The sequence below is a fragment of the Echinops telfairi genome, unplaced genomic scaffold (genome assembly GCF_000313985.2).
Source record: "Echinops telfairi isolate 266 unplaced genomic scaffold, ASM31398v2 ScPeMD7_3;HRSCAF=10, whole genome shotgun sequence".
Classification (NCBI taxonomy): Eukaryota; Metazoa; Chordata; class Mammalia; order Afrosoricida; family Tenrecidae; genus Echinops; species Echinops telfairi.
In genome coordinates, this window is record NW_022103899.1 from 42,261,292 (window position 1) to 42,278,008 (window position 16,717).

A 16,717-nucleotide genomic window follows, 5' to 3' on the forward strand; every position below is an offset into this window, starting at 1 on the left:
TGAATTGCCTCCACTGCTACTCTTGTCTTGTTACAGGGAACAAAGTGAGTGGGTGCGGTACACAGCTTTTCGGGGCTTCCAGATGGAATCTTGCCCTGGATTCATAATCTGTGTGCATGTTGGATATAAATATATTTATGTGCATATGTGTATGGTTATGTATGTATGTTAACCCAAACTCCTTGCCATCAAGTGGATGCCGGCCATAGCCACTCTATGGTACATATGTTATGTAGGTATAAATGGCTACATGCTTGTATTATGTGTATGGTGGATAACACCCACCCCAAGAGTATAGATGCTTTGAAAAGGGTTGAAACTTGTCTCCCTACGTACTTCCACATCACAGAGACCCTGACATGAAGGAGGCCCAGAAAGGCAGAGAGAAGGTATGAAAGACAAACTTAACGCACTTCATAGTTTTATCAGAGGCCAGATGTGTGAGAATCCACCGGAGGGGAGAAATAGAGCCAGGGGCCTTCTGAAGGAGGCGCATTCCGTCACCAAAGTCATTGACTTCTCCTGGGTGCTGTGGCGGGCATCGTGCAAGAGGACAGACATCCTCATCCTCCACTCCAATCTCCGGGGGTGACACGGATGCCACGTCTCTTTTTCTTTCTTTCTTTCTTTTTAAAATCATTTTATTGGGGGCTCATACGAGTCTTATCACAAGCCATCCATCCATCCATTGTGTCAAGCACATTTGTACATGCCAGGGTCTCTTTTCTGATCTTGATTTTCACCTCCTCTGTGCCCTGTAGGTATGTGGAACATGCCCTTGGACAGCCGCTACGTCACCTTAACTGGGACCATCACACGAGGGAAGAAAAAGGGTCAGATGGTGGATATCCACGTCACACTGACAGAGAAGGAGCTACAGGAATTGACCAAGCCAAAAGAATCATCGAGGGAAACCACCCCTGAAGGAAGGAAGGTCTGTGCCCTGGGAGCCGACCGTGGGCCTCATGTGGTCCTCTGGACACTGGTCTGCCTGCCAGTGGTCTTCGTCCTCTCTTTCATTGTCTCGTTCTATTACGGCACCATCACCTGGTATAACATCTTCCTTGTGTACAACGAGGAGAGGACCTTCTGGCACAAGATTTCCTATTGCCCCTGCCTCGTTCTCTTCTACCCAGTACTCATCATGGCCATGGCCTCTTCCCTGGGCCTCTATGCTGCTGTGGTGCAGCTCTCCTGGTCCTGGGGAGCCTGGTGGCACGCGGCTCGGGACATGGAGAAAGGATTTTGTGGTTGGCTCTGCAGCAAGCTGGATCTGGAGGACTGCTCTCCCTACAGCATTGTGGAGCTGCTAGAATCTGACAACATCTCAGGCAACCTTTCCAACAAGGATGCAACCCAGGAGGTAGAAACCTCCACTGTTTAAACTCTAGACAGTGTCCGCTCTTCTCTGGCTCCCGTTGTCTAGATAGAATCTTCTAATTCCAGACGATTCTTCTTAAACCTTCTACCCCTCCCCACCCCACCTCACTGTTCTTCTGGAAAAGCCTAGACAACATGGATCTATTCAAACATCTCAAGATGATTCCAGGAGGGCAGGGGACAGATAAGGAACTTGTGCGAAAGCATTGCACCTAGTGAACACTTATTTCCTGCTTGAAGTGACCCTTGAATCCAAACAGGAGCCCAGTAGTAGCAGTTCAGGAGCCTGGAAGAATTCTTGTTTCCTGGAACCCAAGAAAGTATGTAACCAATGTGACAGGGGGAATCAGGAGGCTCAGGGAGATCAAGGCCACCAATGAGATCATCGAGAAGGAATGAAAGGTTTAAGCAGCAAAATGTAGACTGTAGCACTGAGATTTAGATAGAACTCTATATTGTGAAGAACCTAAAATACCAGTGGTTTAGGTAAGATAGAACTGTATTTTTTTTCTCATAGAGAAGACTGGCACCTACGGAGTTATCAGAACCTCAAGCCTCTTCTAATGTAGGATGTGGCTCCTCTCATCCTGAACCTTAATGCTCCAGGGTCTGACTGTGTCTCCACCCATCACATTGGTGTTTCTGGCAGCAGAATAGCGGAAGGGGCTGGAGAGAACACCCTTCCCTTGTAAGAAGAGTTCTCAGAAGTCCCACTCAACACTCTCTATATCTTCTAGGCCAGATCTTGGTGACATCGCCTCAGGTTTAAAAGAGGCTGGGTCGCACAGCCAGATTCCTGGCTAAATATTGAAGTTGTGTTCATGTGAGCGAAAAAGGAAGACTATTCCCAAGCCTGCGCCTCACTATGGGTTTTTTTTTTTTAATACATTTAGAACTCTAAACAGTTCATGTGGCTTGACTGATTGATTTTGACCGTAATCTTGGACAGTAATCTATACACCCATATCGGCTAAGAAGAATTTTGTGTATTTCACAGTTTAACGTGGTCGTGTCATGCAGCTTCAGGTCTGGTTTGTTTTGGGAAAAGGCCAAAAGGACAAGAGAAGGTAGTTGCATAACAGGAGCCCCCAGCGTTTTCCTAGTGGGAGTCGGGAGGGGGGTGCTGAGACTTAGCCCGAGCTACAGATTGTGAAGGAGGGATTGCCTTGGCCAAACCTCCCCCAGGATAACCTGACCCCCCTGCCGGCCCAGTCCATTCCCGCTCATGGAGACCCTACAGAGGTTTTCTGAGACTACAGATCTTTGTTGTGGTTGTTTTTTAATCATCTTATTGGGTGGTGGTGGGGGCTTTTACATATAACAATCCATTATTGAATGGTATTATGCACACTATGCTGCCATCAACATTTCCAAAACATTTTCTTTCTACTTGAGCCCTTGATATCAGCCCCCTTTTCCCCCTCCCTCCACCACCCTCCCACCCTGGTGAACCCTTGATCAATTCTATATTATTACCATTCTTTCATGTCTTACACTGTGCATTATCCCCCTTCTCCCACATTCTGTTATTCATCGCCCTGTGGTGGGGGGCTATATGTCCAATCTTTCTCCCCCTCCCCACCTGCCCCTACCATCCCCTTACTGTCATGATATTGCTACTCTCACTACTGTTCCTGAGGGGTTTATATGCCCTGAATTCCATGTGTGGAGAACTCTTATCTGTACCAATGTGTGTTCTCCGGTCTAGCTGGATTTGTAAGGTACAACTAAGCCATGATAGTGTGTGTGTGTAGGGAGGGGGGTATTCAGAAACTAGAGGAATGCTGTGTGGTTCATTGGTGCTATACTGCACCCTGGTTGAATCATTTCTTTCTTGTAACCCTTCAGTGAGGGGGTGTCAATTGTCTACAGAAGGGGTTTGGGTCTCCACTCCAACCCCCCTCTTTCACATGGATATAATGGTTTGTTTTGGATCTTTTGATACCTGATACCTATTCTGTCAACACCTCATGATCACACAGGCTGGTGTGCTTTTTCCATATGGGCTTCTTTGCTTCCCTGCTAGATGGCTGCTTGTTTAACTTCAATCCTTTAAGACCCCAGATGCTACAATTTTTGATAGCCGGGCACTATCCGCTTTCTTCACCACATTTGGTCATGCACCCATTTGTCTTCAATGATCCTGTCGGGAAAGTGAGTATCAAAGAGTGCCAGGTTATTAGAACAAAGTGTTCTTGTGTTTAGGGAGGACTTGAGTAGAGACCCAATGTCCGCCTGCTATCTTAATACTTAACATATAAACATATGTACATTGGCCTCTATCCCTTTTGTTATAAATTAACATATATACATGCCTATAGCTATACCTCTATATATAGCTTTTGCCTTCTAGTTATTTCCTCTATTTCCTCTCACCTTCTATCCCACTATCATGCTCACCCTCCATTCAGCTCTCAGTAACTCCTCTCAGATACATTACACTTGAACTCCACCTGGCATTATACGCCCTCCTCACCATCAATTCTACATTTCTTGTTGTTACCTTATCCCTGAGTTTGTTGCCTCTCCACCCCACTTCCCTGCCCTCCTCCTCTCCCATGTCCCCCCAGGACCATCAGTCCCATTGCTTGCTACGCGGGATTGTTTGTCTGGCGTATCTTATTTAACTAGACATAGGGCGAAAGAAAAAGAAAATCAAACAAAAACGGAACGAAAAAGAAAAAACTGATAGATAGTTCCAGGTGTGTGTTTTAACCCTTATGTATACTTTCCGATCAAGTCTGATGAGGTGCCAAGACCTGTCCCGTGAGTCAGAGTCTGTTTTCAGGATTCCTCAGGGACTGGGTTTCTTTGCTCCCCTTACTGCCCCATTGCACTCCCTTCATCTTTTGCCCCACTGTGAGTGGGGCAGATCGAGCACACTCTCTGCACCATGTCTCCAGTGATGTCCCCTGTAGAGCTATGGTTCGGAGAGGGGACGTCATGTCTCATAGTGGGGCCAGCCCTACAGTCCTCTCTGTGCATTGGCTGCTCTGAACAGGGATGCCATCCCCTGGGGTTTTGTGGACCATAATGTGGTCCACTCCCTTTCTCTCCACCCTCCTCCACCGTCTCAACCCCACCCTTAGTTAATTCCATGTGGTCTGGACAGACCTGCCTCTCTCCCCGGGGCTATATCTTCAGTGCTGTCCTCTGAATTACATTCTTCTGAGGAGGGGGTCAACATAGCTCAGCTTGGGCCCAGCCCCAGTCCTGTCATCCTCTCTGTTAGTTTGCTGCTCCCTGCCAGTGTATTGCCCTCAAGGCTTGGTGCTCTGGGATGGGGAGACCATAAATATTTTTTTATCATTTTATTGGGGCTCATATAGTTCTCATCACAATACATACATACATACATACATACATACATACATACATACATACATACAGTGTGTCAAGCACATTTGTACATTTGTTTCCACCATTATGTTCAAAACATTTTCTTTCTACCTGAGCCCTTGGTATCAGCTCCTCATTTTTCCCCTTCCTTCCCATACCCTCCCTCCCTCGTGAACCCTTGATGATTTATAAATTATTATTTTTTCATGTCTTTCACTGACCAATATACCCCTTCACCCACTTTTCTGTTACCCATTCCCCTGGGAGGGGGTTATAGGTAGTTCATTGTAATCAGTTCCCTCTATCTTCCCCCACCTTCCCCTTCCTCTCCTGGTATGGCTATTCTCAATATTGGTCCTGAGGGATTGATCTGTCCTGAATTCCTTGTGTTTCAGCTCTTGTCTGTACCCGTGTACATGCTCTGGTCTAGCCAGATTTGTAAGGTAGAATTGGGGTCATGATAGTGGGGTGGGGGTGGGGTGGGCGGAGGAAGCATTAAAGAACTAGAGGAAAGTTGTATGTTTCATCTATGCTACACTGTACCCTGACTGGCTCGTCTCCTCCCCGCGTCCCTTTTGTAAGGGGATGTCCAGTTGTCTACAGATGGGCTTTGGGTCTCCACTCCGTACTCCCTGTCATTCACAATGATACGATTTTTCATTCTGGGTTTTTGATGCCTGTTACCTGCTCCTGTTGACACCTTGTGACCACACATTCTGGTGTGCTTCTTCCATGTGGGTTTTGTTGCTTCTCAGCTAGATGGTCGCTTGTTTATCTTCATGCCTTTAAGACCCCAGACGTTATATCTTTTGATAGTTGGGCACCATCAGCTTTCTTCACCACATTTGCTTATGCACCCACTTTGTCTTCAATGATCCTGTCGGGAAGGAGAGCATCATGGAATGCTAGTTTAATAGAACAAAGTGTTCTTGCATTGAGGGAGTACTTGAGTAGAGGCCCAATGTCCATCTGCTACCTTAATACTAAGCCTCTAAATTGGGTACATAGATCTATTTCTCCATTGTTATATATATATTTACATATGTACATGCCTATATTTAGACTTCATAAATGTCCTTTGCCTCCTAGTTCTTTCTTCTGTTTCCTTTTACTTTCCTCTTATCCCACTATCATGTTCAGCCTTCATTCAGGTTTCAGTAATTCCTTCCAGTCACATTGCCTTTGATCAAACCTCACCAGGCCTCCTCGCCATCGATTTTAGATCACTTGTTGTTCCCTTGTCCCTGGGTTTGTTAACACCCACTTCCTTTCCCCTGCCTCCCTTCCATCGTCCCCCACCCCTAAAACCGTTGTTTTCTTCTCCCGATTGTTTATCCCACCTACCTTATCTAAATAGACATGCAGAGACAATAATAAGCACAAAAACAAGGCAGAACAAAACAAAACAACAAAAACAAACAACAACAACAAAACCAATGGAAAAAAATAGCTGGGATATGTGGACACTGCCCCTCCTCTCCAAGAAGAAGGCACTTCAGAGTACAGCACTGAAGCTACAGCTCAGGGAGAGGGGCATGACTGATCAGAGCACACGGGAGCAAATGAAGAGGGAAGGAGAGAGAGTGGAACAAATCCTGGCCCACCAAGCCCTGAGAATGATATTCCTGCTCAGAGCAGCCAATGCACAGAGAGGACGATAGGGCTGGACCCACCCGGAGACAAGACGTCGCTCACTGACCCAGATCTCTACGAGAGACAACACTGGAGGCATAGTTTGGGAATGTGCCCCATCCAACCCCACCACACTGGGGAGCAATGTTAAGGGTTTGCAAAAGAGCAGCAAGGGGAGCAAAGCAATGAAGTCCCCAGGGAATACCAAAATTAGACTTTGGGGCCTGGGTGTGGCACCCTATCAGATTCTACTGCAAAACACTCCTAAAGGTCAACAAACAGACCTGGAACTATTTTCTTTTTGTTGTTGTTGTTGTTGAGACTACAAATCTTCATGGGAGCAGCTAGCCTCTTCTTTCTCCTGAGGAGTGGTTGAGGGGGTTGAACTGCTGACCTTGTGGTTAGCAGTCCAGCTCTTCACAAAGGAGCTCGATTTAGTCCTGTGTTGTTTGGGGCAGCTTTACTCCAAACCTCACCTGACTTTTCTTAAAATGAAGCTTCTACAGTCCTGCCTCTCCACCTTCATAGGGCCTGACCCTTTCATACAGTTCCTTATGTTGTGGTGACCCCGACCATAAAATTATTTTCCTTGCTACTTCATCACTGTCATTTTGCTAGTTATGAATCTTCATGTAAATGTCTGCAATGCATGATGTATTCGGTGACCCCTGTGAAAGGGTCGTTTGACCCCCAAAGGGGTCGGGACCCACAGGTTGAGAACAGCTGTTCGACAGGATGGCTCCTGCCGTCTTCCCAGGCCCTCCAGGGGCTGGCGTGCAGCTGGTGCTTCAGAAATCAGCTGTTGTAGCAACTGCTGTGACTCTAAGCAGCAGGCTCCTCCACACGCCCACACCCTGCTGTGTGGTCCTGGACTTTGCCCTTGAGGAATTTGATTTGCTTTAAGCTCTTATTAATTTGACAAGAAGAAGAAGATCCCTCCAGCATTTTTGAAAGCTGATCTCAATGGTCCCTGGTGTTTTTATGGAGACGTGAAGAATGGCCATGAAGACAAAGACAATAAAACCACAATCTGACTGTCCCTGCTCAGTCTGCCTGGGAGGCTCTCCGACGTCCCTGGTCCCTGTGAAAGCTGGCGTCTACAGGACAAGAGGGAGGGGGTGGCTGCCCCCTGTGTGTGTGATTGTACTAATATGATATGTACCCTGTGCCCTAATGACCTGGCACTTTTTCTGTACCCCTGATTTACTGAGGTGCCGTTTCAGGAGGCTGTCTTCACAAATCACACAGGCACTTAAGCATCTTTTTTTTTAATGCTGTAACGACACTTGTCACACTTTTCTGGACATGGGGAAATCCATGGTCAAGGTCCAAAGCAGGACAAGGTCAGGGGCAATTGGGCACAGGGCAGTGGAAAGTGAAACTGGACATAGGGGTGCTCCTGAAGTTGACCCCTCCCCCTTGGTGGGCATGCCATCTAGTGGAAGAAATAGGTTTGAAAATGAAATTCGTTTCTGAAGGGCTCCAACATGTTACAAAGCCTAGAGGCATGGATCCTGAATCAAACGGAATGAAGGCAAACAAAAGAAAAACTTTTTTCTAATTCAAAAAGTTCTACATGTTTAAATTCAGTGCCATTGATTATACTCGTTGTGGTGTTTGGCCATTTTTCATATCCTTTTCCAAATTATTCCACTACCATTAATATGAACTCGATGCCCCCAAAGCAAAAACTCTTCCTCCTTCACCCCTGGAAACCACTGGTCACGTTTGGTTTCTTCCTTCTTTTTTTGGGGGGTGGGTGGGTGGGCTGTTTTCTTGATATAGTATTCACATTTATACACTTCTGTTATCAAATTACTTTTAAAGACTTGTATATACTGCATCGCAATCAGTTCTAATGCTCCCTCCCCACGCTTGCATTCATTGTTTGCTCCCCAATTCCCCCCACCCTTTCTACCACCACCCCACATCTCCAATAAACCATTGCATCAGTTATTGTCTCTGTGCACCCATCCACTCCTCCTGTGCTTCACAAACTGTGAAACCCAACAGAAACAATGAAAAAACAAAACAAAGTGGCAATAAGAAAATGATAACGTAATATAAAGATAAAAATAAAGTTTAAAAAGGAAAAGACCATGATCAACATTCTGTCATGGAACAAGCAAAAGATACTTGAGCCCAGAGCAACTTCAGGTTGGGTCAAGAGGGATGTCAACTAACTATAGTATTATGCCATGGTTCAATCCACCATAATTAAGTTTACAATCATCTCTGTCTGGCAGTAAAGCTGTTGAGACTCTTGTCTGTGACTAGAGGAGATCTGACAAAGGCGTGCTGACCAGACACTCTGCAGATGGATTTTGGGTTTCTGCCATCCTCCACTGCCTTCTACGAATTGAGTGTTCACAATTTAAGCTCTGATACTTTTTCCTTCATCATATTTGGATTTTGTTATTGCTGTATGACATAATCCGTTGTCAATTTGAGAGGATTACTAGTGAAGGGGTGGAGTCTAGTCTGTCAATCAGGTCATAGCTTGATGATCTGGTTTGCAGGCAGTAAGCAGATAAATAATTCACTGGAGGCAGGACACAGTCTCACTACCTGAGAGACTTTGCTGCTGAGAAGACACATGGAGCTAAGCTAGTGCCCTGAGCTGGAGGAGCCACATGGAGACCCCTGCCAGCGCTGAGATGTCTACACTGCCACTAGATCCACAAGACTTCCCACACACTGGCCTGTGATCTCCCTGCATTTGGCATCATTGCATGTATTTCATTTTGAAGAGGACTTTATAGATTGATATCAGACATATGGGCTAATATCAGACTTACAGACTTGATCTGGACGGGGCTGGGATGTTTACTTAATGTATAATTAATCTTTATATAAAGCTCTTTCTTACACCCATATGAGTGTCTCTCTGTATTTGTTTCTCTTGTCAACCCGGACGAACACAGTTATTGTCATCTTTGGATCACACAGACTGGTGTGCTTTTTTGATGTGGACTCAGTTGATGTCTCACTTAAAATGGCTGCTTGTTTGAATATAAGCCTTTAAGACCCCAGACTCTATTTCAATTGGTAGCTGGGCACCACCTTTTATTTTTCCACCACATTGTGCTGTAGCACCCTTATCTTCAGTGATCTCTTCATGAAGGCTAGTATTGAGCAGCGATGTTATAAGAACTTACTGTTCTTGGACCAGGGCTAGAATTAAGTGAAAGACCAGAATCCACCTGCTTGTCCACGGGTTATGAACGACTCTGGTTTACTTTAGCAGTTATAACAACAAAGAGCCAAAAAAGAAAAGCATTATCAATTGTCTCCCTAGGGTTGCATTGATAACATCAATAATTGTGCAATGACTTAGGAGGTAAGATCCAGTTGATTTGCCGTTCATATGAGTGTAGTCCAACTGCAAGCTGCAGTCCATGAGTTGGTGCTTTGTACAGATTGATTTCTTAATTGATTGAGCTCTGTTCACACTAAGGATAGGGGAGGTGTTGATGCTAGGGGAAAATGTCCTGTATCATTTCTTACAAGTGCAGATCCTTGCCTATTATATGAAAACATGTCATGTTAATGTGAGGGGAGCAGTGAGGTGTTAAATACATGGTGGTTCTGGGTCCTCTTTTATTGAACACCCACTAAGCCAGGGGTCCCACCCAAGGTCCAATGACCACCATTTCCACAGTCTTGGGGTGGTCACCTTTGCTTCCTCTCCCATCAGAGTATTTCAGTCCTAAGTCCTTCCGGTGTGGCCCTTGGGGGATGCTATATTGCCTGTCAGGCCAGTGTCTAAGGTCATTCTAGGCCAGGGTGTGGCACTAAGGGTTGGGTAGTAACATATTCCTAGTGTCTACCCAGGAACAGAAGATCGGGTTTATTCTCCCCTTAGGTTCTCTACAATTATTGTGTAGCACCCTTTCCAGATGTGAGCTTGCTCCTCCCCATTGACCTACCGTACCCACCAACAGAGATATAAATACCTCCTCTGAAATGTAGATGCTCCACTCCCCTGGTCCTAGCTAGATTTTCCAGTACGGTTCTCCTCCCATTTCTGTGGAAGGCCTGTTGATTTGTCTCTGCCTTGTCTCAGTGTTGTACAGCATTGAGTGGATGGTCTACTCCCTTTCCCCTCTTCTTGAAGGAGTGACCCCAGTCAATATGAGGTCTCCTCCTTCAAGGTGTTTCTTTTAAAGTGTGCATAAGGGGCTGATGTATGGGTTATGGCCAACAGGTAGCCTTACTACCCTTTTGTTTGGGAATTAGTCTCTTAGATTTGTTTGTTATTTCTCCTCATAGTATGGACTCATAAAATAGTTGTCCTTTGGTGGGCAATCAAATATTTACTCTTAGCAAACACCCAGAGAACTTTGAGGGAAAAGTGGAAGTTCAATACCACACACACTTGACTTAAGCAATTCTATGAGCACATCCAAAAACCGAACTCACTACCATTGAGCCACTTCTGGTTCACAGCGATCCTGCAGGGCAAGGTAAAACCCTGTGGGTTCCCAAGACTGTAAATCTTTACAGGAGTAGAAAGCCCCATTTTTCTCCCTTGTTGCTGCGGGTGGTTTCAAACTGCCGAACTTGTGGTTAGCAGTTTAATGCAGATAACCACTATTCCATCAAGGCTAGTTCCCTAATTTTCTTGGTGAATATCAAGAACGACTATATTTTCCAATGACTCAGAAGACCTGCTATCCTGGTAAACCCAGGCTGGGCATAGCTATGCTCTCAGGACAACTTGTCTATTTCCATTAGGTAAAGCACCCTTCTTCTGAGTTCATGTCCAAGGGGAACCAGATCCCTGTTCCCCAGGACTTCCTGCAACACACATTTCTAAATCCCCCACATAATTAGATGAAGATGTCATTCTACCACTTTAGAATGACCGTCCGGGGCTTAGTATTTGCAGTGTTAAACACGTTGTGGGGGAAGGGAGACCACGGTCGATGTAAAATATGAAAATAATAATTTATAATTTATCAAGGGTTCATGGGGATGGGAGTGGGGGAGGGAGGAAAAAAAAGAAGAGCTGATACCAAGGGCTCAAATAGAAATAAATGTTTAGAAAATAATGATGGCAACATATTGTACAAATATGCTTGATACAATTGATGTATGGATTGTTATAAGAGCTGTAAGAGTCCCCAATAAAATGATCTTTTAAAAAAATTAGTGGGCAACATTAAAACATTCTCTTCCTCAATTAATTACTTTTTTCATGGATACAAACATTTTATATGACTTTTTAAATGGCACTTGATGGAATCATGTACTACTGGAGTACTGTACTGTAATGTGGTAGCACAATATTACTCTTTACATCTCTTTGGAGTACAAACCTTCATTTCATATCTGTACCCTGTAAGAATGGCATAACATATCTCATGTCCCAGGAGGAGAACATCACGCTTGCTCAAGCAGAGGAACTGACTCGAAGACACCTAACAACAACAACATGAATGGCAGGGTGGGGGCTCTGGGGGAAGGAGACTCCAACTCCACATCCACCCAGGGCAGAGTCCTCCCTCTCCAGCTCTTTGACCCGATTCTGACAACACCCTTCCTCCCATGGCACTCGACATCATCTGTCAATGGCCACACGGCACTCACAGACAATACTTCGCTCCTGGGGTTTATTAGGGGATTTCATAGGATCAGAAATAGCAGTACTCTGGTCAGGAGGGCTGCTTCTCAGCCATGCCCACAGGCATGCCTCTCTGGGACCTTGGCCTCTGCCCTGCTTTGGCAATGTTACAAGGCTCCTTTAGTGGAGCTAATAAATACCCAAAGGGACATGGCTGGGCTCCAGCTCCATGGGTCAGTACACCTTGTTCACCAGGTTAAATGCCTGGAGGCAACTGTGGCAGTTACATAATCTCCTGTGAACTTGAGCAAAGGGGTAGAGTCTAGCCTGTCAATCGGGTCATGCTCAATGATGCCTGTGTGTGGGCATGGCCTCCTGAGGGTTCTGGGAAGTCCAGTCTTCCTCCCTGGAGGTGGGACACACTCTCTCTCTGCCTTTGTCTTCCTATTGACAAGCCACATGGAGCCATACCGATGGCAGCCAGAGCACTGGGATGCTTCCACTACCAGTGGATCCACAAGACTTTTCACCCATTGTCCTGTGATCTTCTGCATTCAGCATCATTGCATATGCTATGTGAGTCTGGAGAACTTATGGACTGGAATTGGACATGTGGGCTAATATCAGACTTATGGACTTGATCTGGACTGGGATGTTTTCTTTTTCTATTTTTGTTTGTTTTAGCCCCCACCTTCCCCCTACACTCTTTGGGGATGTTTTCTTAATGTACAATTACTCTTTGATATAAAGCTACTTCCTTTAAACATATGAGTGTCTCTGGATTTGTTTCTCTAGTCTGACAGGACTAACACAGCGACCCTTCTGCCAAGGAGCCTCCTGCCCAGGGCCCTCATCTTTACTCACTTCCTGGACCTGGGAGCTCTGCTCTGTGCTCTTGGCACTGCTACCTCTGCCACTGCTTCTCTGCCCCCTCTTCCAGTGTCTCTGGTGTCCTGATGTCTCCTGGATCGAGGTGTTTCAGTCCAGGGAACTTTAGACATCATCTTTGACTCTTCTTGCTCGATGATTGTGAGATTCTGCAGTCCTGCTACTAAGATGAGTCCGTTTAAACCCAGTGGGATGGCAACAATCCCGTTAGAGTTTGATATACCCTATTTGCTTGGTCCCGCCCAGTCTTTTGGTGGGATTTGTGAAGATCATGGCGAAAGGAGCCCCGTAAAGTAATTTCCCGCTACCCCTTTGATAGCAAGGTTTTGTGTCAGCCTGGCTAGGCGAGGGTTATCTCATGATGTTGTCTAACATAACGCAATCAACTCCATGATGAGGACTGTGAGCAGACAAGTAGTTGTGGGAGAATTGGCGTGGAGTGCTACCCACTTAATCAGGTCCCAGCCTTGATACAATCGAAAAGAAGTCTGTGAGAAGGTACCCCACTTCTTGCCAGTCCAGATCCTGTATCTGGGTCATGGACCCACCAAGCCTGGGAGTTATCAGCAGCTTGCCATGTTGCCTGCAGTTTGGCTTCATTTGACTCTGCAGACACAGACCTGACTTACTGACCTTGCTTCCATCCATCACAGGTCTGCACCCCCACCCCCCACCAGGCTGTCATCTTCCTGCTTCCTGGTTCATTAGCACAGAAGCTACGCAAGTGAGGAAAAACACAAGCCTGACTTGCCTCCACCAGCCTGTGGTCTTCATGTTTCCGGGATCATCACTAGGAAGCTATCTGAGCCAGCAAAAGCCTCTAGCTTAATATCTGACTGACAGACTTGAACCAGACTGGAATTACCCATTTTTATATGTGTGTCAGTTATTTCCTTGATATATGTGTATATATTACATATAATATCTATACGTAAGATATCTCACTGGTTTTAGTTCTTTAGAGAAACCAGCTATGGCAGTTACATAATTTCATGTCAACTTAATAAATAGGGTGTAGGGGTGGAGTCTAGCTTGTCAATCAGGTCGCAGCCTGAGGATACCTCCTTGTGGGTGTGGCCTTCTTATAAGGATCCTGGGAACTTCCCCCTCTCTTTGCATTCACCTTCCTGCTATCAAGTCACTCGGAGAAATGCTGGAGCCATGCTGTGACCTGTGCCAGCCCTGTGATGCTTCTACTGCCATTGGATCCATGAAACTTCTCCCCCATTGGCTGGTGGTCTTCCTGCATTCTGTATCATGCATGAGGCTGCATGAGTCTGAAGAGGGACTTAGGGACTAGTATTAGATTTATGGAGTAGTATTGGATTTCTGGACTTTTTCTGGACTGGGATGTTTGCATGATGTATAATTACTTCTTGATACAAAGCTTTTTCCTATACATATGAGTGTCACTGGATTTGTTTCTCTAGTCAAGCCAGCCTAATAAACAGCCAATTGAGGATTTTAACTCATTTTCCCAGTTGTCCATAGCAGCTTGTTGGGAGAGCATGTCACCTCCTTATTTCTCTTTTAAAGAACACTATGAAGTCACTACTCAGGTAGTTTACTTGCAGAGCGATGCTAAACACAAACACATTCCAGAAATCAGAATCGCAATTTCAAAGTGAAGAAACTTTGCCACTTGCCTTTATTCCAGCCACTCCAAAAAGTATAATCTACACTGACAGCACTACTTAAAAAAACAAATGGAACCCCTCCAAAAAAACTTGTGTTCGTTATTTACTGTATAACAAATTCTCCCAACACTTGGCATCTTAATATAACAACCATTGGCTCGCAATTCTGTAATTTGAACAAAGCTGAGATGCTCCGGAAAAGTTCTAGACGAGAAACCATTGATCTCTGGTCGATGATTCTAATGCTGAGACCTTCCCATGGGGCTGAAGGGTCGCTCCCAAGACAGCCTCAAGTGCTACCTACCATCCAGGCATACACTCTAGCGCTCAGTGATCCTTCAGGTGGTACCACCCTGTGGCTAGGGTGGTGGTCTTCATCGTGACTGGTTTCAAAGAGCAAAAGCTAAATCTGCCCGATATTCTAATGGCTGTGGCCCAGAATTGGTCACATTTTGCCGGTAAAAAAAGCAGGTCACCAGGTCTACCCAGATCCAAGAGGATGAAACTAAACAACACTGTCCATTCTGACGGGATTGACTCATTGGGAACTACCAATGTAATAACAGCCGCAAGTTCCTCTTTTCCTGTCACATTTATTTCCCTCACATGCCAAACAGACTCAGGGGTCTCTGGCCCAAATCTCTTCCCAGTAGACACAGTCTACTAACGATTCTCCCCCTCCTGTTCCCTTTACACTCAATTCTCTGTCATCTGTCAGCAGCCACTTGGCTACTTAAAAAGGTGGATATCCAAGCCCCCTAAGGGTGCCTCCCAGGAAGAAAGACCTACTTCTGAAAATTCAGTCCCAAACCCTATGGGGCACATTTCTGCTCTAACACCCCCGAGGTCTGCTTGCGCTGGAGGGCAGCTGACTCTAGCTTTAATATTCCTTTCTCCCCGTTCCAATGATCAAACGAGCGAGAACATTTGATGGATTTGATTTTTCCAGTTAGGTCAAAGATTTGTGAACCCCGGATCCTTTTCAGTCACCTGTTAACTTGCAGGTCTTTTGATGCAGAAAACAGCGGTTTCTACAGATCCCTCACCCTCAAAATGACAAGGCTGGAAGTGGACGCTTCCTTTGTTTCTGCCACGTTTCCTTTTGCAAGGAGGCCGTTTTCTAGAATATCTACGTTCTAGGCTGGTCTTCTGTATCAACGCCACCGATCACCTTCCAAATGAGAAGCCCTCCAAACGACAGTGTTGTTAGATCCCTGGCCTATTCGATGCCTGCCCTGCTGGCTTCTGTACTTGCAGAAGGCATTCCCTCTGCAAAGAATGCCCCGCCCACTTCTGTTGCCTAGGAAACGATTACTGTTCTTAGGACTTGGTTCTGTGACCGCTGTCTTTGCCAAGTCTTTCCTTATCCTCCCTTTTACGGGTTGTACTGGGGCAGTCTTTCCCGAACTCCCTGGATTCGGATACATCTAACGCCACAAGCGCTCCGGCTTCAAGGTCTAGTGAGCCTAGTCGCAAACGGAAGTACGTCTGCTGGAGTGGAGGAGCGCAGGGCATCTGCGCATGCTCACGGTCCCAGCGCCGCGAGTGACGAGCTGTTTCCGGCGCAACCGGAAGGCGGTGGTCCGCCCCGGAAGAGGCGGTCCTAGACGCCCGCGGACCGGTACAATGGCACGGTCCTGGAATAAGGTAGCGGGAACTGGCCTCTTGAGCCTTGCCCTTGCCTGGGACTTGAGAAGAGTCGTGGGGTCACCATGGCGATGCTAGGGAGTCGGGGGTGCGGGGGAGGGGAGAACTTCGGTGGCGGGCTGGGTCGCGAGCGGACGGATCGAAGGGTGCCTTGGTGGCGGCGGGTTTGACATCCCGGGACTCCAACTGGCGCCTCGCGCAGGCTCCACCCACGTCCGTCCAGCACTGCTCCCGCGCTCTCTGGCTCTTGCTGCGTCCTAACCTGCTCCGGTTCTTGTGAGCCCGGGCGTTTCAACTCTCGGACAGTGGGGTTGATTACAATGCTAAGCACCTACCCTCCACACTTGTAGACAGGGAAAGAGGGACTCTCTGGGAGTCATATGGCAGTTGACTACCTTCATAGTTACTGCAAGTTATCCGACCCACAGATCCAAACTATTCCTGTCCCATTTAATCCTCCCAACAGCCACGCAAGGCAGGAACTATTATTACAGGTGAGAAACCCGTGGCGTAGAGAAGTGATAACAGTACAAACGGACCCCCGAACCCACTGTCGTCCAGTGGATCCCGGCTCAACAGCAACCTTATCTGGGTTCCGAAACGATGCAAATCTTTACGGGAACAGATA

General features: G+C 46.4%; 2 protein-coding genes across 2 annotated transcripts in view; both read left to right on the forward strand.

Annotated features, from left to right (window-relative positions):
* The window catches only part of TMEM169 (transmembrane protein 169), a 37,776-nt gene extending 35,397 nt beyond the window's left edge, over window positions 1–2,379 (forward strand). The window contains exon 3 of the mRNA XM_004701593.2: window positions 762–2,379. Within this exon, the coding sequence (XP_004701650.2) occupies window positions 762–1,384 (623 nt within the window). The 3' untranslated portion in view covers window positions 1,385–2,379. The remainder of the gene's footprint in view (window positions 1–761) is intronic.
* A 13,670-nt stretch (window positions 2,380–16,049) lies between these two features.
* Window positions 16,050–16,717, forward strand: part of XRCC5 (X-ray repair cross complementing 5) — a 91,684-nt gene continuing 91,016 nt past the window's right edge. The window contains exon 1 of the mRNA XM_045296868.1: window positions 16,050–16,089. Within this exon, the coding sequence (XP_045152803.1) occupies window positions 16,069–16,089 (21 nt within the window). The 5' untranslated portion in view covers window positions 16,050–16,068. The remainder of the gene's footprint in view (window positions 16,090–16,717) is intronic.